At 59.6% G+C, this 27,053-nt stretch overlaps 1 protein-coding gene across 1 annotated transcript; it reads left to right on the forward strand.

Annotated features, from left to right (window-relative positions):
• The first annotated feature begins 8,088 nt into the window (after positions 1–8,088).
• ENPP7 (ectonucleotide pyrophosphatase/phosphodiesterase 7) lies at positions 8,089–23,415 on the forward strand. Its single transcript, XM_047831851.1, has 7 exons — positions 8,089–8,341; positions 9,491–9,636; positions 10,782–11,408; positions 12,070–12,424; positions 19,310–19,522; positions 19,813–20,008; positions 23,325–23,415. The coding sequence occupies exons 1-7, from the start codon at positions 8,089–8,091 to the stop codon at positions 23,413–23,415; spliced, it is 1,881 nt and encodes a 626-aa protein (XP_047687807.1).
• Positions 23,416–27,053: the final 3,638 nt, after the last annotated feature.

Here is a 27,053-nt window from a genome sequence, read left to right on the forward strand (position 1 = left end):
GGGGAACGAGGGGTCCTGGGCCTGTGAGGAACGGCGGGGCCTGGGGGCGTCCCTGATCCTCAGAGCACAGCTCAGCGGCCCCGCTGGGTAGAACCCCCACCCCCGCCCCCCAGGCCATGTCACCGCGCTGGCCACCGAGCTGCTCCCCACTCGCTAAGCGGGCAGAGGGAGAAAGACATGGGACACCTGGGTGGCTCCGCCAGCTGGGCGTCTGGCTCTCGGTTTCAGCTCGGATCGTGATCTCACGGTTCGTGAGTTCAAGCCCCCCGTCGGGCTCCGTGCCGACAGCTCGGGGCCTGGAGCCCGTTTCGGATCCTGTGTCTCCCTCTCTCTCTGCCCCTCCCCCACTCACGCTCTGTGTCTCTCTCAAAAATAAATATTAAACGCTTAAAAAAAAACAAAAAAACTACCATTTATGTCACACTTGACCCGCCACGGCCCCTTGGGTTGGGAGCTTTCACATTATGCTTATTTTTCTCTCTAGGCTTTTCCGTATTTTCCAAATGTTCTGAAACGGGTGGGAGTTATTTTCAAAACTACCTTCTTAGTCCTTGCTAAACTTCTAGAACTATTTTAATATTTCTAAAACGGGGCGGGAGGGTAGAGGTTTTATGACTGCGATTTCAGCTTACGTGTCCTTCTCACCCTTGTCTAGAAGCCCCTTACCCAGAGCTGGGCCTACGTGGGGTTGTCCACACTCCAGAGAACTGTCTCTCTACCTACCAGACAGAATTAGAATTCTCTGACCTAGTGCCGAACCCCCCTTAACATCCTTGGCATCTCAGAAAGGCCCCGGGATTCCAAGGTTTTTTTTATTTTTTAATTTTTACTCGTAGAAAAACACACAGAGCACGAAATTCACACTCGCGTTGCCGTGCGACTGACCTGCAGAACACTGTCGTCTTTCCAAAACGAAAGCCTGTCCCCATGAAACACTAACTCCCGGGCCTCTGCTGCCCCTTCCTTCGTTCCGCCTCTGTGAATCTGGCGACCGTAGGAGCCTCACATAAATGGAATCTTACACTGTTTATCCTTTTGTGACTGGCTGATTCCACCTGGCATCACGTCCGCCCGGTCCGTCCGCACGGTACCAGCTGTCGGAAGGCCCCTCCTGCTCCAGGCTTCGTAAACTCCATTGCGTGGACAGACCCTCAGCCGATGGTGGACACCCGGCTTGCTTCTGTGCTTCAGCTCTTGTGAACTGCCACTGTCAACACAGGTGTGCAAACGTCAGCCCCGGTCCCTCATTGAGGGAACCAACCTGCCTGCCTCCCTCCCTCGTTCATTCATTCATTCATTCATCCACTCATTCATTCACTCATTCCTACAGACACATAAACTCATACCTACAGAGAAGGTGACCAGTGGTTCGGCAGGACCCGTGGAGCCCCGCGGAGGACAGCTCCCAAGTTGGGGGGAGGGGGTGGGCCCGGCCGGCCCCTCCTCCAGCTCGTGAAGGAGAAGGCGGCTCCGGGGAAGGAGGGTGACGCAGGGGTCCCCCGGACACTGGGGACCCACGGGGGGCCGAGCACACGGGTCCTGAAAGCCCCGCCTGAGAACCTGGGTCTTGTCCCTTCCATGATGGAATCAGGAGAGGGATGGGAACAGTCTTGCTTTTATAAAACTTTAGAGGAAATGGAAATGTTTTTCCAGGAGAACGCCCAAGAGGGCCCGAAGCTGGCAAAGTTACCAGCTGTGTCACTCGGCGGGGAGATCCTGGGGCAGGGGGGCATCAGCACGGCGGTGCCCCCCTCCCCCCCGTCTCCCTCCCCCATGGTGGTCAAGCCCACTGACCCCAGGAAACAATCTGGTCTCTTCAGGGACCTCACCCTGCAGGGCCATCCCACCCACAGGACAGACCCCGCTCTTCAAGGCAAACTGTCCCCACAGCCCCGAGCCCTCCCGCCCAGCCCCGCATCCTGGCGTCCGAACAAGGCGGCCCGGCTGCCCCATCTCAGGACCCGACCTCCCTGCACGCCAGGAGGGAGGCCTGGGGGGAGGGGACAGCCTGCGAGGGAGGGGAGCACCCCGCGTCCCCAGGGAGCACTGCTAACCCACAGCACATAATCCTGTTAAAATATTAATCCTCATTTAGCTGGAGGCGAGGTGGCCGCTGCGATAAAGCTCCCGAGTGGTAATAAAAGGCAGCAGCAATTGATAAAGTGGATTGTGGCACTAATAAAATACTGCTGTCGTGAAGGTCGGGTCAGGCCCCAGTCATCGGGCACAACCAGCAGTGGGCAGGTCCCGCCCGCAGCGGGCAGGGTGGGGAGCGCCTCCCACGACAGCGGGGGTGCTCGTCGTGGGGGCGGGGGGTGGGGGGCCTCTCCAGCAGAGGGATGGAGGGAGGCTGCTCCGCTCAGCTCCTCTTCCCCACGGTGCCCCCGGGTGGCGGCGGCCCTTTGGGAAGGAATCGCCAGCCTCGGGCCACCGTCTCTCCCGGCAGGACCGCCACCAAGGTCGCAAAGGTTGTGGTGCCCCCTGGCGGCACACCTGCTGAGCCCAGGCCTGTCTGTGTGTGGCTCCTGATGGCCTCCCACTGCCCGCCAGACGTTTGTCCCAGGCTCAAAGGCTCAGCCTCCCCCCGCCGCCGCCCCCAGACACGAGGAAGAAGCACCCCATCCGGCCCCAAGCCGGGAGGGTCACAGGGCCTCCCAAGATGGCACAGGTTCAGGGACCCTGTCTGGGAAGGGTGCTCGGCCATGCCCCCGAGTCAAATTTTCATTCATCTCCTTCCTGATGGCAACGCTCCTCTCCAGCTTAACTGCACAATCGGGCCGTTCTTTGTCTCGTGTCCCCGAGAGCACGCAATGTGTCAGCAACACCCCCGCTTTCCCTCCGCAGGGCGTGGACTGGGCGTGGGGAGACCTGTTAGAGCCCGGTTAGCCGCTTGTCACTGTGGAGAGTGGGGAGGGTGGACGCGTGACTTCCACACTTCTCCACGGAGGGGGCAGCCCACGGTCGCGCCCACCCCGTCACCGGGCGTCTGGGGCCCCCTGGCGGCAGCAGCCCAGGAGTGCGTGGCGGCCGGACAGGGAGACGGCGATTCCTGGTTTCAAGACATCGCTCCAACGGCCGCGCGGAGACAGAGGAGAAGCGAAGACATCCGTCAGGGGTCCAGACTCTGCCTGCGCCACCCACGCCTTCTTTCCTTCACCCCCGCTGTGTGCCGGGCACTGCAGCCGTGTCCCTAAGCCGCACGTCCACCTGACGGAGCCGGGGAGCCTGGGCTTCCGGGACAGCTGGATTACGACTTTACAAGTAGTTTCTCGACACCCTGCAGCAGGGGCACAACCACACCCAGCCCCTGGCCTCTAACATCACCTGCCGATAAAAGGAACCAGGCTCCCGGAGAAATGCCTGATTGTAGGACGCGGGCAGGAAATACACGAGATATGGTTGCCGGGGAGCAGGAAGTGCTCAGAGAAAGTGATGGGCAAAGGGACACCGGAGGAGTGAAAGGGCTCCCGGCGGCCTGGGACGGACCAGCAAAAATCAATCAGGCAGCAGTGGGTTATAATCCACAGTGTGAAACAAGCATCCGCGAGTCTACACGGGTATGAATTATTGAACAGGTTAATACATGGGGAGAAGAGACAAACGTCCTGCTCAAGATTCCAAATAATTTCTGCAGATACTCTGTCCCCAAGGAGGTGGAGCGTGGCCTCTCAGTCCTCAAGTGTGGGTAGCACACGGTGGCCTTCCTTCCAAAGAGCAGAGCAGGCAAAGAGAAAGAAGAAAGTGGAGACACCTGGAGACTCTATCTTGGCCAGGTGATCAAGGTCACAGCACCGTGATGAGTCACATTGATAGGATGTACCCTTGATAGGACATAATGGGAATGACACTTTATCTCTGCGCCCTTCCTCCCCAAAACCCATAATCCCTGTCTAATCAAGAGATAAACGACAGATAATCCCAACGGAGGGAAATTCTACAAAACACCTGACCAGCACTCCTCAAAACCGCCAATGTCATCAAAAGCAAGGGAAGTCCGAGAAACTATCACACCTGAGAGGAACACAGGAGCTAGGACGATGACACAATGGGACCCCGGCACAGAGGTGGGACAATAGGGCAAGCACTGAGGAAATCTGAGAATACGGAGTTGTCGGTACTGAATCGAACAATAACTTATGAACGTTGCTCATGTGTTATGCAAATATACCGCAGAATGTAAGATGTTACTAACAGAGGAAACCAGGCATAGGGTATGTGGGAAGTCGATCTTTGCGAGGTTTCCATAAACCTAAAATTGCCGTCAAAGACTTTATCGTAAAAAATGTTCTCCCTAACCAAAAACATGATAGATATTTGCATACGTTTTCCCTCCACGCATATTTATTCACCCAACAAATACGGGTTCAGTGCCTCCTCTGGGCTGGCTGGGGCCAGGCTCTGGGGATACAACCATGAAAAATATGGCCAGGCCTGCCTTCAGGGGGCTCCGGGTCGACCGTCTGCCTGAAAAATGACCGGTGCGCAAGACAGCGGGGAAAGTTACAAGAGGTAAATACAACTGGTCAGTACCCATGAAAAGTAGATTCCAGAATATACGTTCCGAGACACATACGCTGAAAGATACAAAAAAAAACAAAAAACAAAAAAACTGATGAAGCCCTAAGATCCAATGACCTTGAGCAGTGGTCAGAGATGACGAATAAACTGCACGTGGGAGCAGACAGAAGAAACTATGACTTGGAAAATCTCATCACACGCCCGTTAAGCACACAAAAGGAACACAAAATAAAACCCAGTGGAGACAGTGGGGCAGAGGAGACACCACTCGTGGCTGGTGGGACCGGCAGCTAAGAGCTCAGCCGTTCTGACCGCGACGCAACTGTTAAGGCCCAAGCAGCCGCATCCCAGGACCCATTCCCAGGTAGCGGCCGGAGGAAACACCGGGAAAGTAGACGGGGAAGTCAGCGATGTCACCATAGTCACAGCTGCACTATTTTTAAAAGCAGTCAACAGCCCCAAAGCCCGAGATAGGGTCCCAAGTGGCTGGTGCACCCACGGCCCGCAGACGTGGTTCAAAGCAGGGTTGTCGAGCCTGGCTTCGAGGACCGGCTCCTCCGTCTGCTGAGCGACCTGAAACCTCGCTCTGCCTCAGTTTCCCCACACATAAAGTGAGGATATTACGAACTCCTGCCTTCCAGAACTATCTCCACGCTTGAATGAGATCCTGGGTAAGTAAAGCCAGTGCCCTGTCACTTCTGGTTCCCGTCAGCTAGCACACCCTCTTTTTGTTGAAGTGTTCTAGGAGACCATGGAAGGAAAAGGAAACTGATGGAAGGGTGACCCATGAGATCCAGGAAGGAAAAAAAAAAAAAAGCCTGCCGAGACATTGAGACGACAGGGAGCAGACCTTTTCCGCCATCTCCAGGCCAGACCCAGGCAGGCAGCAGAGGGTGAACAGGAGCCTTGAATCCACACCCCCGCCCCCCCTCCCCCGGACGGGGGTCAGCAGAAGAAAGTGCCCTGTGACAACAGGTCCTCGAGGCCTCCGTCGCTCGCACCCGCCACCAGGACCAGCGCTGGCCCCAAACCGCCCCAATGTCCCGGGCCGGACCCCTGAACCCCCGCGTCGGGCCCACTTCCCTCCCGCCTCCCCCCTGCCCACGCAGCAGCCTGCATTTCAGGTCACCTCCCGGCTCAGACCCAGCAAGGCCGCCCAGAGCCTGGGAATGGATCCTGCTGAGCCCGACAGAAAACCAAACAAGGAAACAGAAGCAAGACAGGTTGCGCGCACGACTCGCAGCGAGGACGCAGGCGACAGGCCACGCGACCTAGGACTCCCACGCGCCCCCCGGGAGACCCTCAGCGCCTGCCTGGGGAACCCGCGGGAGGAGCGCTCCAGAGAGAAGAGGCTGGGCTGTCACATGACATCCTTCTTTCATCCTATTGGCCATAACGGGGGGTCACATGGTCAGATCTCGCTGAAGGGGATGCTGGGAAGTGTAGTCTTTATTCTTGGCAGCCATCTTATTCTGGAGGTCTGGAAGAACAGAACGTTGAAAGACAGCTACCCCAAAACCCGGGCTCCTCCATGGCCTGCCCCTCTAGCCTCCAGCCCGACCTCGCCCCTCCTCCCCTCCTCCGCCCTTGGGAGCCCCGGCACTTCTTCCCCTGCACGCCTGCCCCCCACCTGGAAGGCAGGCTTTCCTGCCCACTCTGCGGCCTGGATGTCAGACACACAGAGTAGCCCTCCTGGGCCTGACCCCACACGGGTGTAAATGAGGCCCCGCTGTTCTCTCCCAGGGCACCTGCACCCACTCACACATTGCTGCCGCCTCCATCCCTGGAGCTGGGGCCCCGCGCCACACTCCCTACACCTGCTGTGGCCTGGCCCACCACTTGGCAGGCCGCCGGTCAGCGCTGGTTGTAGGAGTCCGTGCGGTGCGCCTGTCCGGGATTCCCAGACTCCGGCAGACGGGAGAACCTCCAAGGCCGGTTGCTGTGTGGGGATTCCTCCCCAGGGTGTGTTTCAGTAGGGTTCCGGGGGGGAGGGCCCTGGTATCTGCCCCCATGGTCCCTGGGCCGCACCGCGGAGGAGGCTCCGATGGCCTCTGTGGTGGTGAGCCGGGCATCGCTTGGCGAGAACATCTTGCTGGAGCCCTCATAAGTCAGGCCTGCTGTTGACAGGTTTGTAGGTGAAGAAAATTTAAATCAGGACGTACTACCCACCGGACACCTCCACTCGGGCTGCCCGCGGGCACCCCCAACACGGGGTGGCTAAAATGGAATGCTGGTTTCCCTCCACCCGCCATCTCCCCCACGTGCACTCAGCCAGCAAGGCCTCCGTACTCCCCTGGCACCCGTCACCGCCACAGCAGCCACCCTGGTCCGGGCCACCACCCCCTCCTGCCCAGACACTGGCAGGCACCTCCCCGCACGGATCCCAGCCCGCCCCTTCCTCAGGCCTACCCTCCTGCAGGGGGAACACCTTGTTTCTTTAAAAACCATCAGGTCAGGGGCGCCTGGGAGGGGGCTCAGTCGGTCGGGCGCCCGACTTCAGCTCGGGTCACGATCTCGCCGTTCGTGGGTTCGAGCCCCACGTCGGGCTCTGTGCTGACAGCTCGGAGCCTGGAGCCCGCTCTGGATCCTGTGTCTCCCTCGCTCTCTCTGCCCCTCCCCCCCTTGTGCTCCGTCTCTCTCTGGCTCTCAAAAATTTAAAAAAAAAAAAAAAATTAGATCAGTTTTGTCCTTCCCTCGGTTGGCTTCGCCCTGACCTGCACAAGAATGCCCGACTCGGTACTACCACAGCCCCCCAGGCCCCAGGCCCCGCCACGCCGCCCTCTGACCTGCCCCTGGCTCCCACCCACGCCGCCCTCTGGTGCGGCCCTGGCCGGCCACCTGTTCTGCTGCCCCTCCCCAGCCATGTGCTCCGTCTCACCCTCCTGCCTGCTTTCTTTCCGAGAACCTCACTATCTTACTGATCTACCTGCCCACTCATTGTCTTTTGTGTGTCCCCAACCAGAATGAAAGGAGCCAGGAGCAGGTCTGTCTCCTTCACTCTGTGTCCGCAGAACGGAGAACCGTGCCCGGCTCATAGAACGAGCTTCGTAGGTACGGGGAGAGGGAGAGAGAGACAGAGACAGAAACAGGGACAGAGAAGGGGGCTGCACACTGAACTCAGGGGTCCCTCTCCCGCGTGCGCCCACCCCCATGAGCACAGGTAACGAGGGAGCCCCCTCTTCCGAGTGCTGTGGGGTCAGGGCGAGCAGGGCACCGGGGCCGAAAGCGCCTAGGAGAGGTGGAGTGGGGACACAGGCCTTCTGGAGGGAGTGGCCTCCTCTGCAATCCAGGCCTTCGGGACCGGTCCCCATCCTCCCTGTGAGGACACACGTGCACGAGGTGGGAGGAGCACCCAGCCCAGGAGGCTGTGCTGGCAATCAAAGCGGACGCCGCGTGAGGGCTGGGCCCGGGTGGCAGGTGCGGTGACCAGGGCCGCTTTCCGAGACGCAGGTATGTGCAGGTCTTGTGTTCAAAGAGGCACAGGATCAGATCGGCCCGGCTGACCCTGGGACTTTGCTCTGCTCCTCAGCAGGAACGAGCCCGGAGGCTTTCCTGTCTGAAAAACGCATCATGGGACGCTCGGCTGTCCTCCTCGCCGTGGCCCTGGCCACCCTCCTGGCTCCGGGGACAGGGGCTCCCGTCGGCAGGAAGGTCTCCCGGAATAAGCTGCTGCTGGTGTCCTTTGACGGCTTCCGCTGGGACTATGACCAGGACGTACCCACTCCCAACCTGGACGCCATGGCACTCGACGGGGTGAAAGCACGCTACATGACCCCGGCCTTCGTCACCATGACCAGCCCCTGCCACTTCACCCTGGTTACTGGTGAGCGTTGGCCTCGGGTGGGGCCTGGGGCTGGGGAGGGGGCTGAGCAACCAGGGGGAACCAACAGAAGGCACCCAGTGTATGCACAGAGCCCTGTCCCCCCGGGGGGCCGCACAGGGACAAAGGTGACCCCCAGGAGGGGATGCTGTCACTGGGGAGACGCAGCACGGCCGGTGACAACCGACACAAGGCACAAAACTACCCAGCCGTCTCGTTTTAAACAGTGACCCCAACCAAGGTGGCAACCTGGGAGGGCTTCTGGAGGTGGTGAGTGTGGCTGGGTTTCAGACAGGCAGGCAGGAGAGATGAGCCTGAGGCTCCCTGCTGTCCCCGCCCCCGAGGTCCCCTCGAACCCACCGTCGCCCTATTTAGGCTGGGAGTCTAGAATTCAGGTGTCAGCAGGGAGACTCAGGGGGCCCTTCCTGCCGCTCCCCGCTTCCTGCCCGTCGGTCCAGCCCCAGCCGCCCCTCCCGCCTGTGCCTCCCCTCATCTCGTGAGGATGCTTGCCCATAGACTCAGGGCCCACCCAGACCCAGACTGCCCTCATCTTGACCTCATCCCCAAGCAAGGTGACACGCTGAGGCTCTGGGGGGACGTGACCTGGGAGGGGGGACCCCATTCCTTACGGACGGCTCATCCTGACGCCAGCATTCTGTGACCACGGCTCCCACTGCAAACACCTGCACATCACCTGCGTCCTCCGCAGATCGCGGACGGGGGTGCGGGGGGAGGGGGCACACTCTTCATCGTCCCTCCTCTTGTGCCTTCTGAGCGCACGTGCGCGTGTTTCCCGTGCAAAAAGTGACCTTTAGAAAATACCTCGTGGATAGAGCTCCGCTGGGAGTTCATTTAAATTTCTGCCCGGATTCTGTGTTATGACCGGGCCGTAACTGATTAATTAGTTCCCTCCTGAGAGCCATCTGGGTCCCTCCCAGGCTTTGCTAAAACCCAGAGGCTACAAATGACGTCCCCGCACGGGTGGGGCCGCGCTGTGCGCACATTTAGCCGCAGGATAAGTCACCGGCACTGGGGATAGAACCTCTGGGTTGGGGAGGATGTGCCTGGGACCCCAAACCTGGGCTCCTGGGGGGCGGCACGTGAGAAAGCCCGCCCACCTCCCACCTCCCCTCTGCTGCCTCCCCCCCACAGGCAAATACATCGAGAACCACGGCGTGGTTCACAACATGTACTACAACACCACCAGCAAGGTGAAGCTGCCCTACCACGCCACGCTGGGTGTCCAGATGTGGTGGGACAATGGCAGCTTACCCATCTGGATCACAGCCCAGAGGCAGGTAATGCCCCCACAGACGGCAGTCGGGAGAGAGGGGAAGGAAGGACCAGGCCCAGAAAGACCTTTCGAGACCCACGCTGGCCCGCTCCCCGCCCTGGAGTCCTGGGCTCCCAGCATAGAGGGGCCTTGGGGGCGGTGGGTACCGCCCTGCCCAGTCCTCCCTGGAGCCCTGGGACCCAGCAGGGCTGCTCCGTCCTCCCGCCGGGAGGGAATACTGCACCCCTGGACCCCTGGCAGTGGCAGAGGGGTTCCCACGGGAAAAATAATGTCACTCGACCAAAAGGCACATAACAACGAAACAGCCTGATGCCTTTCCCCTTCCCGGCTCCTCTCAGGGCTGGGTGGCTAAGTTCCAGAGGGAGGAAGACAAAGTAAGAGGTGGGTTGTGGGGTTGAGCTCAGGGAGCTCACCATCCTGCAACGTCCTGGGAGCTTCCTGGCCCCAACACAGGCGTGGTTTCTAGTCAACGAGGCCCAACGGATGCTTTCAAGATGAGCCCAGGATGAACTTCGGAGCCTCCACCCACCTTCTAGGCCGGGTGTCCACGCAGGTCGGAGTCCCTCCGCTCTGGAAGGAGCTACCCAGATGCCAGGCTCACTCACAGAAAGCAGGGGCCGAGAGCCTGGCCTCTGGCGGCGCTCGGTCCAAACAGAAGGGCGCAGGGGGAGCGGCCAACCGCGGGCACGTGGTTGGGGGGCCAGATGGATCTGCAATTAAGCCATCGATTTATGGAAAGGCGGATGGGTGGCCAGGTTGAAGGCTGCAAGGGCAGGCCAGAGGACACGGGGGAAGGACCTGGACAAGAATCCTGCGGGGAGGGGCCGGGCTCCAGGCCAGAAGGGGAGGGCCGTCCGTCCGGACAGCTCAGCCTCGGGGCAAGGGCCTAGGGCCGTAGTGATGATGAGGACGCTGCGTATCTGGGGACATGTCACTGGTGCTGAGTCCTGAGTCCACGGGGCACCTGCTCTCTCCTCTATAAAATCGGGAACATAAGATAAGAGTTGTAAAAGGGCTTCCCCCAGAGAAAGGCCCACGCCTGCAGCAGGTGCAGGGCAGAGCGAGTGGGCAGAGGGGAGGGCAGGGGCGGGCGCAGGCAGGGGCCGAGCCCAAGGAGGCCCGTGGCTCCCACGCCACCTTCCCTGGCAGGGCCTAAAGACCGGCTCCTTCTTCTACCCTGGCGGGAACGTCACCTACCAAAACGTGGCCGTGACGCTGAGCCGGAAGGAAGGCGCTCTGCACAACTACGGAAACGAGGCGGAGTGGAAAGCCAACATCGACACGGTGATGAGCTGGTTCACGGGGGAGGGCCTGGACCTGGTCACGCTCTACTTCGGGGAGCCCGACTCCACGGGCCACAAGTACGGCCCCGAGTCCCAGCAGAGGAAGGACATGGTGATGCAGGTGGACAGGACCGTGGGCTACCTTCGGGACAGCATCAGGAGCAGCGGCCTGGAGGACAGCCTCAACCTGATCATCACCTCAGACCACGGCATGACCACCGTCCACAAGCAGGCCCAGGACCTGGTGGAGTTCCACAAGTTCCCCAACTTCACCTTCAAGGACATCGAGTTTGAGCTCCTGGACTACGGGCCGAACGGGATGCTGCTCCCCAAGGAGGGCAGGCTGGAGAAGGTGTACGAGGTCCTCAAGGACGCCCACCCCAAACTGCACGTCTTCAAGAAGGAGTCCTTCCCCTCGTCCCTCCACTATGCCAACAACTCCAGGATCACCCCCTTGATCATGTTCAGCGACCCTGGCTACGTCATCCACGGGGTGAGCTGCCCGCGGAATCACGGCTGGGGACGGGTTCCCTCACTGGGCCGCCGGGCCTCCCTCTAGTTCCGTCTCCCACCGGCCCCCAGTGTGAGGGGCGCGGGCCGCCACGGGCACATACCCATCACCACGCGGTGGGAGTGCGTCTGTCCACGTGCACATGTGTGTACGTGCGTAAGATCCGTGTGTGTGCTTCGTACACGCTCTGGGTGCGTGCGTGGACATACATGTACGTGCGTGTGCATGCGTGGAGGTCAAAGTGTGGGAAGACCGGCCAGAGGGAGGGAGGGAGGGAGGGAGGGAGGGAGGGACGAGGGCAAGGGGCCCGCTCTGCCATCAGATGAGAGCCACGGGATGCCGGAGGGGAAGCCAGATGCAGGCTGGGAGGGGGAGTCAGGGAGGGGGCGCTGGTGTGCACAGGCGCCCCGGGCGGCCAGCACCCACCCCGCGTCCTTGGGGTCAGCGCCTCTGTCACCAGGTCTTTGGTGAGGCTCTCTCTTGGGCCGCGGATCCTTGGGGGCTCAGAATTCAGAGAACCTCCCCTGCCCCTACGTGTGAACGCCTTCCGGGGGTCCTCTGCCGACACAGCGATGCGGCCGGCAGAGAGGGCGGGGGTGTGCTTCGAGCCCCGCAAAGACTCAGGACCTTCCCTCCTCGGCAGAGACTGAGCGTGCAATTCAACAAGGGGGAACACGGCTTTCACAACAATGTCACAGACATGAAGACCATCTTCCGGGCCGTGGGCCCCAGCTTCAAGCGGGGCCTGGAGGTGGAGCCCTTCGAGAGCATCCACGTGTACGAGCTCATGTGCAAGCTGCTGGGCATCGTGCCCGAGGCCAACGACGGGTCCCTCAGCGTCCTGCTGCCCACACTGCAGGAAACCAGCCACGGGCCCCTCAGCACCGTGTCGCCCACACTGCAGAAAACCAGCCACGGGCCCCTCAGCACCGTGTCGCCCACACTGCAGAAAACCAGCCACGGGCCCCTCAGCACCGTGTCGCCCACGTCCCCCTCAGGTAAGGTGCTGCCGTCCGCCTGCACCTGCTCTGCCCCCAGGCACCTGCAGACTGTGTGTGCGCGCCTGCCCTGCCCTGACCACGGATGGCCGTCAGCCGTGTGGGGCCGCCTTCTCCTTCCCCGCCCCAGCCTCTGGAAACATCTCGAGTACCCGACACCATGCAGCGCACTTTGCGCATCTTGGGAGCAGCACAGAAGGGGAGCAGCCTTGTTGGGGGCGGGGAGACTGAGGGCCAGGGAGGTAGGTGGTTTGCCCACAGGACAGGCCTCCTGGTGAAGTCCACCTCCGGGCTTCTGATGCCACATAACCTACTGTCCCACATGGCCACGGGAGGGCTCCTTCCTGGATCGGCCTCCCCCCAGCACACCCTTACCCCCCCACCTTGACCCAGCCCAGGGGCAGACAAGATGGTGGACCCCAGCAGGGACCTGGCTGGAGGTGGGGAGGGGCTGCTCAGCAGGGGAGGGGCCGTGGTGAGAGACGAGGTCAGGGGGCTCATGGGGGGGGAAGTGATATGCTCTGGCTTCCCTCACTCACCGGATGCTCCAAACTTCCTCAGGGTTTGCCCTTATGCCACGTGGCTGGTGCCCCTTGGTGATGGGACTCTCAGTGGCTACGATTCTTCTGGCCAAGGTCGCATAATGCCGCTCCAGGTCAGAGGCCCAGGAGGGGAGGGGAGGGGAGGGGAGGGGAGGGGAGGGGAGGGGAGGGTGGGACCGTGCTCCCTGCTGCCCCAGCCCGATGCCCCCACCATTGATCTGGGCCCCCTCACTGGGCAGAGAGGAGTCAGTCCTCAGGACCCTGCAAGCCCCTTCCAGCTGCCCTGCTCTAGGCTGGAGCAGGTCTTTCCCAAGCAGACCACCCACGACACTGGGACCCTCCCAGCCTCCTCCCCACCCGGCCGCCTGCAAGTCCGTGCTGTGCCCCGGGACAAGGGAGAACTCAGAAGCCTTGGGGTTTAGGTTTGCGGGGCAGGTCCTGGGACACACAGGGAGCAGCCAGCCCAGAGGACTCAGCTTGCCGAGCGATAGCCCTGCCTGGTTTCTGCCGTGTGGTGCCACAGCCCTCCAGCCAAAGCAGAAGCCAAATCATTCATTCATTCCCAGACCACACAGTGGGAGCCTGTTGGGTGTCCCGGGTCTGGGGATACCAGCCAAGACAGTCTGGGCCCCACGCCCCGGAGTTTGTAATTTAGGGGCCGCCAAGGGCAGACAACGAATCAGCGGGCAAGACGACTGAGACCGTCTAACGGGGGAGGGGGAGACCTAAATGAGGAGGACTGGCAGCCATGCCCAGCCCCGGGGGATGGGGTTCCAGGAGCGCAAGTGAGAGCCCCTGGGCGAGACTGCCTCCTCGAGTTTGTGGAAGACAAGGGAGGCCTGTGCTTGGAGGCTGGTATTGGAGGAAGGGGTCCATGATGAGCTCAGCACGGACAGAGGGGCCCGGAGCTGCCTCACCGGCCGCAGGGAGCCCCTAGCCGAGGGACGTGGTGGGGGGAGGGGACACCTGATTCGACACCAATGATTAAAAGAACACAGGAGGCCAGAGCGTGGCCAGTTAGGAAGGTCCCGCAGGGGTCCGGGCAGAACATCTTGGGGACAGAGGGGAGATGATGTAAAACGGACGAGTTCACAATACCTTTAAAGGGCCTGACTTACAAGGTGTGTTTCTGGGGGTAAAGAAAATCAAGATATGAAAGCCGTGTCTGCAGCTCAGGGTCGGGCTGCCCCAGAAGGGCCACAGTCACTCACTGAGACGTGAGGAGAGACAGGAACCAGTGGCAGCTGAGATAGGAGGGAGGCCAGAAGGCAGAGGGGCTGCAGAGGAGTGGGGGGGGGGGGGGGGGCACTTGCCACTGAATGGTAGAGCTGGAGGGAACCAGAAAGATCATTTTAGCCACTCCCTCTTACCCAGACAGGACGCTGGAGCCTGGGAAGTTAGCGAGCTAGTCCAAGATCACCAAAAGGGACTCTGTCTGAGCACCGGTTTTTAAATCCCTCGTCTGGAGTACTTTCCGCTGTGTCCACCACTAGCTTTCTGTGCGCAGGGGGATCGGGTCCTTGAAGTGGGTTTTCCGGCACGAGACGGTGATATTATAAGATTCCCCAGCCCTCCAGCCGAGAGGGGGCTCAGACTTCACAGGCAAGGGAGAGGTTAGAGCACCTGACTCTGCTCATGGTCCCAGGGAGGTCTGCCCCAGAAGAATGCTAGCAAACCCGCTGTCCGGCCCACCAAGCCAATTTCCAGCCCCAGAGCAAGGTCACAAACGCCGGGTTGGGAAAAGCCTGCAGAATCAGCCCTCACAACGGAGCCGGGGCCCAGCCCAGAGCTCGGAGCCCTGGAGACAACCTCCCCTGTTGGATTTGGCGTCACACCTGCCGAATCCGGTTCGGAACTACAGCTGCTGTCTCGTAGGCCATTTTCTCCGCTCCAAAGGCAGTGCCCAAAGGATTTGCCACACGTGGCCGCCCTCCACTGCGACCTGAGTCCTCCTCACCAGGCTTGAGAGCAGGGGAAACCGAGGCACCCTCGGGCTCTCCCCACTTCTGGGTCTGCAGGACCCCCCAGCCAGGCCTAGGAAAGTGCCCCCACAAGCCATCCCCTACCCCAGCCCCGCCCCCCACCTGCAGGGTGGGGATCAGCTGAGGGTCAGGAGTTCCCACACACAGCCTGACATGAGTGTCCAGGCCACTATCTGCCCAGCCCATTTCCCACCAGTCCCTCCCTCCCTGCAGCCCTGCTTCCTCTTCTCCACCAGACCAGCCAACAGACACTTATTCTTCCAGGCCCGCCTCTTCCAGGAAGCCTCCAGAAGCTGCCCTCTCAATGCGTGAGTCCGCTGGACACGGATGGGCCTTTAATCCCAACTTGACCGCAGACCTCAGTGTCCCCACAGCCCCAGCTCATGCTCAGTCGTTCTGGTGCTGGCAGTGGGGCCCCTGCCCAGGTCTGGGGCGGTGCAGGGTCCCCCTCCCCTCCCCTCTCCCCGGCTTCCCACAGGCCCCGCCCCCCCAAGCCGTGCCGTCTGCGGCCACGCGGGGGCGCGCGGGAGCCCCGCGCGGGAAGGTCCCGCGGCCCGGCTCCAGCTTCCACCCGGGGCGCAGGGCCGGTGGCGGGGACGCTTTGCCTGATCGAGTCCGCACGCCGGTCCCCGCCGACTCCTGCTCCAGCGGGAATGAAGGACAGCCTAGCCGCTGCAGTCACAGTAGCCACCGTGGCTACAGGCTTTTTGCTCCAAAGCCTGCTAGGTTTTCTTACAGCCCAACCAGTTGGCCCCAGCGTGTGATGCCTTCCTAACAACTTAGGACGACTAACCACCCCCATCCCCACCCCCGGGAACCCATCCGCTCTTCCTGCGGGACAGGCCCTGGTTGGCCTTGCCAAGGAGAGGTGGCACAAGGGGTGGGGCGAGAAGGCTCTTTGCGAACTGACAGGGAACCACATCATTGCTCAGCCAAAAAAATAAAAGTAATTTAAAAAGGCGAAGACGTTGCAAATAGGAGACCCCCCACGGGTGGGCGTGGGGGAGGGGGGAGAGTATGTGTGCGTGTGTACGTGTGTGCGCACGCATGCGGGCACGTCTGCACGTAAATAAACACCCTGGAGCACTCCCAGGAACAGGGGAGCACTGCCGGCTCCAGAGACGGGCCGGAGCCGCAGGGGTGTGGTCCGCCACGCCGTCCCCTGCGCACTGCGCATACCAAAGCATTTCCGGACCATGCACTCAAAACCACTTTTAAAGAGCAGGGCTTTGGAGTGACAACTCCCACTCCAGTCTGTCCCCCACTCACAAGCTGTGACCCAGGGGCGCAGCCTCAGTGTCCTCATCAGAAAACATGAGGGGATGAGGAGATGCGTACTTCCCTGAGATCTGCCCAGGAGAACGCTGGGAGGCTGGGGGCCCCCCAGGTGAAGGCCGGGCCGCAGAGACTGTGAGTTACAAATCCAGCAGTAACACTGTGAGACGCGACCCCGCAGGAGGGGTTTGCAGGACCAGACGACCCCTTGCCTGTGAGCCCCCCTCCCCTCCCTGGGCCTCATCTACCTGTGACTGGGTCCCCACCTTCACCTCCAGGGTCCATCCCAACCCACCCTCGGCAGCCGCCTCACCAGCTGGCCGGAGCCGGAGTCCTGCCTTGGCCTCACAGGCCCTGCATCCAGTCATTTCCTCAGAAGGAACGTCCCCCCCCCCCCCCATCAGAGCCTGCCGGGCGCAAGATACCCAGACCAGCCTGCCAGCCCACACACCAGCTTCTGACTCCAGACAGGCCCGAATCCGGTCTTGGCCCCGGGGAGTCTGCCCATCTGGCTGGAGGGGACCCGGAGGGGGATCCGCGTGCATTCACAGCTGCCGAGCACTGAGCACCCACAGGGGCCTGTGTGACCACCACGACCCACAGGCCCCCGAAAGACCCCCAGCCTGCCTCTGAGAGCCCACGGTTGGCTGCTTTGCAGAGGATGGGCCGACCGACAGACACTCTAAGGCTCGTCCGACTGACTTTTTCAAAGAGAAAAGAAAGAAACATGATCCGGGCTTCGTGCCGTGAGGCTACATTTCTCATTTGTGCAGTGGTGGGGACCGCCCTGCGCCCGGTGTGGCCGGGGGCGACCCAGCCCCAGCTCCCGTGCTCAGACCCTCTAACGCAATGCTGGGCAGCCCCACGCGAGTTGCTGACCACTGGGCCACGTCCCCACTGTAAAATCAGGAACAACAGGAGTCTCTGTCTCACAGGTTGGTCCTAACGATTAGGTGAGTTACTGTTCGCAAGCTGGATCCGGCCCACGGGAGGCCGGCGAGCTACGCTTCAGGCCCGCACGAAGACACGTGGAACAGCGAGGCGTCACGACTGCTCTCTTTGCCATTCGCCTCCAAACGTTGCTTCTCTCGCAGGAAGTTTCGGGTCGGGGACGCTAAGCCTTGAAGCACCTCGCTGCTCTAGCACCCAGAGGAGCCAGGCTCAGGGCGGTGACGGGCCACCCCGTGGCCGCAATGTTATACCTGCGTTGTCCCCGGTTTTATGATCACCTTCGGTTTGAGGTGAGAGCTACTGATCTTCCATTTATGTCTGGTATTTCAACGGTTTTTCTTTTTAAAAGTAACTTAAGGAAAAAAAAGGACGTGTTGATGTAAGGGCAGTGCCTTGACCGGGGCCATAGCAAAGATGGCCGGTAGACGCGACAAAATTTAGAAACAGTAAAGGAGAGGGAGCCAGAGGCACACGTCCGGGAGGTCGTCCGTGCTCCCACCTGCCTGCTCTCCCTTCCCCCCACGTGGCCAACCCAGGAGGCTCCTGGAGGGCAGCGCTCAGTCTCCCCCGGTGGCTGCTGTCCAAAGACTCCTGCCAGGGGAGTTCGGGACGCTGCTGAAAACTAACATTGTAACCCACCGTGCAAACTCCATCTTACTCTCGGCCCAACCAAAACAGTCGGGAGAAAACCCCGGCTGAAACAAAGCGGCACTGCCTTCCGGAGCCCCGTGGAGGTGACTGAGGACTCGCACGGATACACCATTCGTCCACGTACAGCTGTCTGCTCAAAGCCTTTGTTGACTTTAGCCAGGCAGTGATGGGTGACACGTTCAAGTACTGACTGGCCAGTTCATGAGCGACAGGGTGTCGGAGGGACCGTGAAAGTCCCCTTTGTCAGGAGGCCTCCCCCCTTTAGAGCCAGCCCCGCGTGCTGTCACCAGGAGGCGGCGCTCTTGGGCTCTTCAGACCCCTTGAAGCCTTTGTCCAGCAGCTTCTGAAATAGGAATTCAGAACCTCGGGTTCCTCCAGCTTCTCCTCCCGCCCCTCGGAAATAACCACATCAGCCTTGGGGGAGGGGTCAGAGTATTCGTTCCCCCCAGTTGTAGATGGAGCCCCAAGTGAACGCTCATAGTCCAGAGAAGGAGAACTTTCCAAACCAGGTTTGTTTTAGGATCCCATGAGGGAAGGGATCATGCAGCCCCGCGCCCAGCACCAAGGCCACCCCGGATCGGCGGTTTTCAAATTCAAGGGTGCCTCAGAATCGCTTTGTTAGACCAGGTGCTGTGCTGGTGAGCCTGAGCGCGCACACGCGTTTCTGGATCGGAGGCCTGGAGTGGGCCTGAGAATTTGCACTTCTGACTAGTTACCAGGTGATTCTCCTGCCGCTGGCCTCGGTACCACGCTTCAGAATGGCTGCACGTACTAAGGGTTATGAATGAATGAATGAACGCAAACTGGTCTTGCCCAACCTCCTCAGGTAAAACAGGATTAGACTCGAGGCAGCCTCATCGGCTGGCTGGCCCTGAGCGAGGGTGGGGGGCGGCAGATATCCCCACGGAGGGCCCGGCCAGCCCTTTCCTTCAGGTGCTACTTGCTGGCGGAAGTCAGTCTTTTTTTCCAGACCCCAGGGAGCTGCTGGCCCAGATGCTCTCCTCCCCACTGAAGAGCCACGTCGAACGCTTGGGGTGGGAATGACCGGGGGGGGGGGGGGGGGGGGGGGGGGGGCGGCAAGGGGGCTCCCTTTGGCCCATCCTTCCGGGACCCAGCAGGAGCAGCTGTCGGTCATAAAACCAGACAGCCGTGCTTGTGACCCGGTCCAGGCTCGGTCCCCGGAGCAGGATCCTAAGACGCACCTGTCTTGCTGCGCCTTCGCACCCAGCAGCAGTAAGTGCTTTGCGCATCCACTCGCAGCAGGAAAGGTTCGGCGCCCAGCCCCAGGCCTGCAGAGGACCGGAGCGAGGGGTCCAGGACCCCCAGGCAAGCAGCAGGGACCGAGGATGGGCCCGGGGCGGGGCGGGGCGGTATCCCGAGGGGTGTCAGCCAGAGGAGCTTCGCAGGGGTGTGTCCCGCCTCGTCCGCGCGTTTCTGGGGGTGAGCGGCCTCCCCTCCCCCACGCCCGCCGTCGGGGGGCGCAGCGCCCCTCACCCAGACCGCGGAGCTGCGGGAGCCTCTGTTGCCATGGCTACCCGCCGCGCTCCGGGCTCCGCGCCGCGCGGTGGGTGGTGCCAGGGCCGCAGGCGGTGCGCAGTCCCTGAGCGCGGCGCTGGGGGCGCAGGCGGGACGCGACGGGCACGCCGCGCGCTCCGCGCACACGCACGCCGCCCTGTCACGGCGCACCCCCACACCCCGTACACACACACACGCACACGCCGGAACACGCGCCGCCTACAGGCGCGCACGCACCCCTCACACCCCACACCGTACGCATTATTTCCCATCCCAGCCACACGCTGTAAATACTAGGACAACACGGGCTTGCGCGCCCGACACCCACCCGGGACCCGGACACCCGAAGATGCGCGGTTGCAACAGGCCCCCGGCGTCTACACTCGCAGGCACAGCCCGCAGAGGGTGGCAGCCGGGTCCGCGCACGCGCAGCAGGCTGGTGCACCTCTCCTCTTTGTGACCCTCTCCGCAGACCCACCTTGCGGGGCCGCTTCAGAGGCGGGGTGGCCTCCTAGGCACGCACCCCCCCCCCCGACCGGACAGTCGGCGCGGCTGTCCGGGGATGCCCCCACCATCAACCCTACCGGAGCGCCCAGACACCTGCAGCCTGCCCGCCCCCCCTCCCCGGCGCGGGAGCAGCTAAAGCGCAGCGGGCCGTGTCGGAGGGGGTCGGGATCCGGGTCGCTGGGTCAGCGAGGATCCGCAGCCTCAGATCGGGACCTCAAGGTCCACTTTCTGAGGAGGGTGGGGGATCCTGGGGACCAGGGAGGGACCCGGGGCCACTCACCTACCGGGAGTGCAGAAAGCCCGCAATCTTGCTCATCTGGAGGACAACTCGATCCAATCAATTTTTTAAAATGTTTTTGGTGATAAGTCGCTGTTGTGACTTTTGACTTAAATCGCTAAAGCGGTTCAGAAAGAGGAGGCACCTAGCCCTGGCGCCTTTCTCCCGTTACCGGGTGGGAATTTATAGAAACAAGTCTTCTCAGAATCTTCACCAACACACGCACACCAGGGACGAAGAGATTCTGGACCATGTCTCAGATCATAAGCAATAGTCATCCAAAGACACACGAACCGTTTGAAAGCATGCGCCCTATCCATCCCATGAAGAGACGTTCAAACATTTAACTTTTATATATGTATGCAATAAATATGTACACTATTTTTTAATGTGTTTTTAATTTATTTTTGAGACAAAGAGACAGAGCATGAGCAGGGGAGGGGCAGAGAGAGAGGGAGACACAGAATCCGAAGCCGGCTCCAGGCTCCGAGCTGTCAGGACAGAGCCTGACGTGGGGCTCAAACTCATGGAGTGTGAGATCATGACCTGAGCTGAAGTCGGTGGCTTAACCCACTGAGCCACCCACGCGCCCCAATATATACACAATTTAATACACTTATGTTGGTTCAGTCAATTGACTAATTCCATTACTCGATCCAGAATAAATTTTTTTTTAAATGAGAGACTTAGAGTCACAGGAAATAAAACATTTTCAATTTAAATTATGTTTTTGTTCCAGAGGCCTCTGCTTGAGTGATTAGTGACTTACTTTCAAACATAAAAATGTTTTTGGGACGCCTGGGTGGCGCAGTCGGTTGGGCGTCCGACTTCAGCCAGGTCACGATCTCGCGGTCCGTGAGTTCGAGCCCCGCGGCGGGCTCTGGGCTGATGGCTCAGAGCCTGGAGCCTGTTTCCGATTCTGTGTCTCCCTCTCTCTCTGCCCCTCCCCCGTTCATGCTCTGTCTCTCTCTGTCCCAAAAATAAATAAACGTTGAAAAAAAAATTTTTTTTAATAAAAAAAAATGTTTTTATTAAAGTAAGATTCAGTGGAAGAAGTGACACAGGACGCCCCTGGGGGAAGGGAAGAGAACTAGGAATCCCCCCCACTCCCGTCTTGGGTATTGTGAGGTCACATTGCTGCATTATTTACATTTCATTTGATATATTTAAAAGAATTGCCCAAGGGAGATGCGGGGGGCAGTTGCATTTAGGAAAAGAAAAGACCATTTTCTTGCCAAGAGGGCAGGGGAGGCAGACTTCAGAAGGCCCCGCACAAAAATACGGTCAAGTATTTAAAAGGCAAGAAAGTTCGGGAGAAGACCTAGTCTCCAGCAGCCACTTTCTCACGATTAGGCCGACCCTGAAGGTCAGGACCCCAGACTGGGAAGGGCAAAGGGCAGCCTGAGATTCTTGGTGTTATCACAGGTCCACAGGAAAGAAACAGGATTTTATTACCGGGGGGACTCAGATTTGGGGTTCTCTCAGGGCGCAGAGTGGTTTTCTGGCTCGGTTTGTCTGTGACTGAGCGATACGACTTGCTGGATGACCTTGGAAGTGGGACAGAACGTCGGGTTTTGCTTCTAGAGAGTGAGGGGCCATTGTATCCTTTTAAACTGGTATTTACGATACACTGGTAATCACACCCTCTGCAGCCTTGTGAACTTAATGACAGAAAACGGTGGCTCCCAACCTAAAAAGGTACCAAAGGACATTTTTCCAAATTCGTATAGGAGCTCCGAGCACAAAGCACCTTGGAGGCCGCTGGCGCCATTCCCCTTCCTTTTGGACCAAAGAGTGGGAGACGGTCGGTGAGACGGTGAGACGGTGAGACGCAAGTGGCCAGGGAGCACAGAGAAAGGCACTCGCTCGCCTAGGAAATGCAAATCCATAACACAAGATGCCATTTCACGCCCAGGGGACGATTATCATAATGAAGGAAAGGACAGGAAGTGGGAAGGGAAGGGAAGGGAAGGGAAGGGAAGGGAAGGGGGGAGGGAGGGAAGGAAGGAAGGAAGGAAGGAGGGAGGGAGGGAAGGGAAGGAGGGAGGGAGGAAGGAGGGAAGGAAGGAAGGAAGGAGGGAGGGAGGGAAGGGAAGGAGGGAGGGAGGGAGGGAAGGAAGGAAGGAGGGAGGGAGGGAAGGAAGGGGGGAGGGAGGGAAGGAGGGAGGGAGGGAGGGAAGGAAACGCCAAGTGCCACGGGGGATGTGCAGGGGCCAGAACTCCGCGCAGCCGGCGGGCCCCACGAGAAGGCGCAGCCGCAGCGGAAAGCAGGCAGGTGCTTCCCCGGCAGGTGATGACGCACAGTCACCGTGTGGCCCTGCGCTCCCACGGCTGGTGGGCGCCCGAGAATGAAAACAGGTGCTCCAGCAAGTACTTTACACGGATGTTCACAGCCACGTTCTTGACATCTGCCGAAAGGTGGAAACAGCCCAGATGAAGGTGCGTGGACAGACGTGAGGATAACGGAAGTGAGGTGTGTCCACACCACGCAACGTGCCTGAGCCGTGACAAGGAAGGAAGCCATGCCACACAGGCCACGCGGACATGCGGGGGGAAAGAGGGCAGTCACAAAAGGCCACGCGTCCTATGATTCCTTCTGTACAGCGTGTCCAGAAGAGACAAATCCTGGGCGACACACAGCCACTGGTGGCTGCAGGGGGCTGGGGCGGGGGGCGAGGGGAGACACGGGGACGGGGAGGGGGCTGCTTGGGTGAGCACAGGTTCCCTTTGGGGGAGATGACAACGTTCAGGAACCGGATAGTAGTGAAGGCGTATGTATGACCCTGTGAAATGTACTAAATGTTACTGAATTATATGCTCGGGAGCATTCAAATGGTAGGTTTTATGTTATATGTACTTTTGCACGATTTTTTACAAACACAGATTCTGGGAGTCCGCCGAAACACAAAACAGAAATCAGGGAGGCTGCACAGCGGCTGTTTCAGGCCCTGGAGCCGCACCAGCGGGCCCCGGTCTACGTACCCGGCTTCCCCGGTCCTCTGGCTGCTAATACATGCTCCTGGGGAGGGACACGAAGAGGGGCTGGGGGAGGGGAGCCGGGAGGAGGACCTGGGGTGTGCCCCCCCCCACAGAGCCTGGCTGGAGCCCCGGCCCTCCATCAGAGAGGCTCAGGGAAGGTGGACAGGGGCCCTCCAGGGGGGGCACTGTGACTCCTTAAGGCCGCTCTGGGCCCCCCACAGGTGTCAGCCAAACCCCGGGGAACGCCTGAACGACACCTCCCAGTCTTCCGATAAAACATGCAGGGTGACCGTATGCCCCAACTGGAATTGACTGGAGAAGTGGTTCTTTTAAGCAGCAGCCCCTTGGGAGAAACGCATTCTGGACGGCACTCACAAGAGCCAGCCTTTCTGCACAAGCACACGGCAGAGAAAAGCCCCCTGGAGAGTCAGCATCTTCCGTGAAAACCTCAGGCGAACAGACCGGCTTCGGGCCGCGGCGCCTATTTGTGGGCGTCTAGCCCCGGCCGCGGGAAGGACGCGTGTCTGTCCGGGACGAGCCATTTCTCCTACACAGCACGGACGGAGGGGAGGCCCTGAAAAGCCTCTGGCTCGGGGTTTGCTACTTTTTTTTTTCATTTATTTATCCTTGAGAGACAGAGACAGAGCGCAAGTGGAGGAGGGGCAGAGAGAGAGAGGGAGACACAGAATCCGAAGCAGCTCCAGGCTCCGAGCTGTCAGCACAGAGCCCGACGCAGGGCTCGAACTCACACACCGTGAGATCATGACCCGAGCCGAAGTCAGCGGCTCAACTGACTGAGCCCCCCAGATGCCCTCACTCTTCTGTGTCTAATGACCCTTGTCATTAGACTTAGGACCCACCCGGTTAATCCAGGATGACGTCATCCCCAGATCCTTAATTACACCCGCAAGCACCCTTCGTCCATAAAGGGTCACACTCAGAGGTAAGGAGGGTCAGGACTTGAACGTGTCTTCCCAGGGGCCACCGCTCAACCCCCTACACCTGCTTGCTTTACGTGGCCCACAACGTGGCGGGAGGGACGGGCGATCAGGATATTGCCGATCAGAAATCAAACCAATGATGAGGGTATCATGACGTAGATGACTTAATGGACCCACCAGCAGGAACCAAGCTGCATCCAGAGCCTGCAATTCCTGAAGCCCCACCCAGAGGTCCACTGCAGTGCCCCCTGGGACACCCACGTGCGAGGGGGCCGGGTTAGGGACCCGGCCCCCTGGGCTCTCGGCCCACAGACCTGCCCTGCGTGCGTGTTCCCTACTCAGGAACATTCTCCTCTCCCCGAAACGGGGCGATCCTTCCACGTGTTTTGTATTGTTCACGTTTGATAGAGACGCAGGTAATGGAAATATTTTGCTTTTTCCTTAACTCGACTGAAAGGAAAACAATGACGTGAGTGGTCCGCCTCTGGTCCGCGCCCGCACGACACCGTCCCGGGACAGGAACCGCGCGTCACCAGTCACCGACACACAGGGCAGCAGCCCAGTGTGACCAGACCTCCTTATTCTCGACGAGAAGCTGGGCGCCGGATAGTGGAGAAATCCCCCAAGTCGTAAATGCTGACCGCTAATTCAATATATTTAAAAGCCCTGGCTGTCTCCCGTAGCCAAGGGGTGGGGTTTCATCCCATCGGTGGATGACGGGACTCATCCATCGTCATCGGTGGATGACGGGATAAACAAAGTGGGGTCCATCCACACAACGGACTCCAAGTCGTTTATGAACAGGAAAGACGTGCCGACGCCTGCCACCCCACGGGTGGACCTCGAGGACATGTGCCGGGTGAAATCGGCCAGCGCCAAGAAGACAAGTGCTCTACGATTCCACTTATGCGAGGTACCTAGAGCCGTCAAATTCATGAAAACGTAGAGGGCGCCGGGGGCTGGGGAAGGGGCGCAGGAATTGAGAGTTTCATGGGGACCGAGCTTCAGTTTGGGACGATGAAAGGCTTCTGGAGACGGGGGGTGGCTGTGTTGTACCACACCGTGAATGTACTTAGTGGTTAAGGGGGTGAATTTTATGCTCGTGTGTATCTTACCACAATCAAAAACTTTTTCTAAAAGACCCGCCTCGGGCTTTGCGTTGGCCCCACGTGACATGTGGATGGTAAATAAAGCCCACCGCCTCCCAGTTTGGGAGTTGGACAAAGATCGTTGAAGGCAGTGACCCTGTCTTCTCTGTCGAGGTTCCCCTGGCACCCGGCCCACGAGCTGTCTCCTAGCAGGTGCTCAGTTGACAAATGTCACTTGATGTTCTGGCTTTTCCATGCAGTGTCTGTGGTGTTCGCACGGTGCAAAGGGATCGCGTGTGCGGAGAATCGTGTGAACCCGCATGCACATACACACACGCTCACGGAGGGGACGGGTGGGCGAGGAGGGTCCAGGGTACCGAATGCCATCCACTCAGCCACGCCAAGAAGCCCAGACACTCAGGCTGCAAGCTCTGGTCATCTACACCTTAAAATGTCCCCTGAGACGATGTAAAAATCCGCCCTTATTCAGTGGGGTGAGAAAGCAGATGTTGAGGGGCACAGAGCCAGAGAACTAACCGGAAGGAGGTGCAAGGAGCTGCAGAAAGAGACTGCAGCATTTCCAAGTTCAAATCACAAAGCCGCCTGGGAGCCAGCAGGGGAAGCCACTCTTCATAGGAAACAGAACAGGAAAATGTCCAGTCATCAAAGATCTTCAGTCCGAAACACAAGGTGCTTGAAAAGTCTGCAGCTTATACCCCAGTCCTGGCCAGCCCAGCCTACGAGACATCAGAGACTCTGGGGGAGGCTACAGCCAAGGCTCCCCGTTGCCACCCAGGCTCCCACCCCCTGCCCCTTTCTCTTTTGTCCTGGGAAGGCCCCAATCTTGTCACCAAACTGAGCCACCTCTGGGCCAACAAGCATGGACAGCAGCCAACCGACATGGTCCGCGCAGGTCTTGATCCAATAACTGGGTCTCCATATTTATCATGGATCCTCCTGGCCCACCTCCCCACCCTCCCCCTATGTCATCCTCAACCCGGCTCCCTCCCTCCCCTCTCCATCCCCTCCTCAACCCAGCCCCCTCCCCCACCTTCAGAATCCAGATATAACCTCACCATCAGTACTCCAGAGCTGCATGGTAAAAAATGTACTCGTGTCTGGGTCCTGTCTTCTAGACAGAATCCCTGCCCCCACTCGGCCCCATCCTCCTGTCCTCAGCCCTGTTTGGCCTGGCAAGCCCTGACGGTGCCTCCATTCTGTCCCTACTGTCCATTCTCGTGTTCAATTAACTCCAACAGTAGGTGACATTCCGCCCTGGAGACAGAGAAATTCCAACTCACGCCAGCTCAAGTCACTACCGTCCACGGGGAGCTTTGGGTCGGGAAGGATCCTGAGGTCCAGCCCAGGCTCAGAAGGCAGGGACGCTGTCTGTGGTGAGCTGGTGAACAAGGTGGAGAAACCATGGTCACCTGCCAGAACCTTAATTCTAACACACTTAGCAAAATCAAACAAACTTTGCATTTTGATATTGTGTGATTAAGTTTTACAAGCAAAGGAACAGCGTGGCTGGACAGCTGAGTCCCAAAGCCCACGTCGGTAGGACCACCTATGGTTTGGCTCTAGGTATAAAATTAATTCCTTCCCATGCCTTTCCAATACAAGGTTCTCATTTCTTAAAATACAAAGCGTGTTTACAGACGTAATAGAAAAAGACGAACCACCTAATATAAAATGGGTCAAGGGGGCACCTGGGTGGCTCAGTCACTTAAGTGTCCGACTCTCGATTTCGGCTCAGGTTATGATCTCACGATTACTGAGTACTGAGCCCAGCATCGGAATCTGTGCTGCCCGGGGAAGAGCCTGCTTGGGATTCTTTCTCTCTCTCCCTCTCTCTCTGCACCCCCCTGCCTCCTGCCCCTGCCCCCGCTCACACTCTCTCTCTGAAAATAAATAAGTAAAC

This window comes from Prionailurus viverrinus, chromosome E1, assembly GCF_022837055.1.
Source record: "Prionailurus viverrinus isolate Anna chromosome E1, UM_Priviv_1.0, whole genome shotgun sequence".
Lineage (NCBI taxonomy): Eukaryota > Metazoa > Chordata > Mammalia > Carnivora > Felidae > Prionailurus > Prionailurus viverrinus.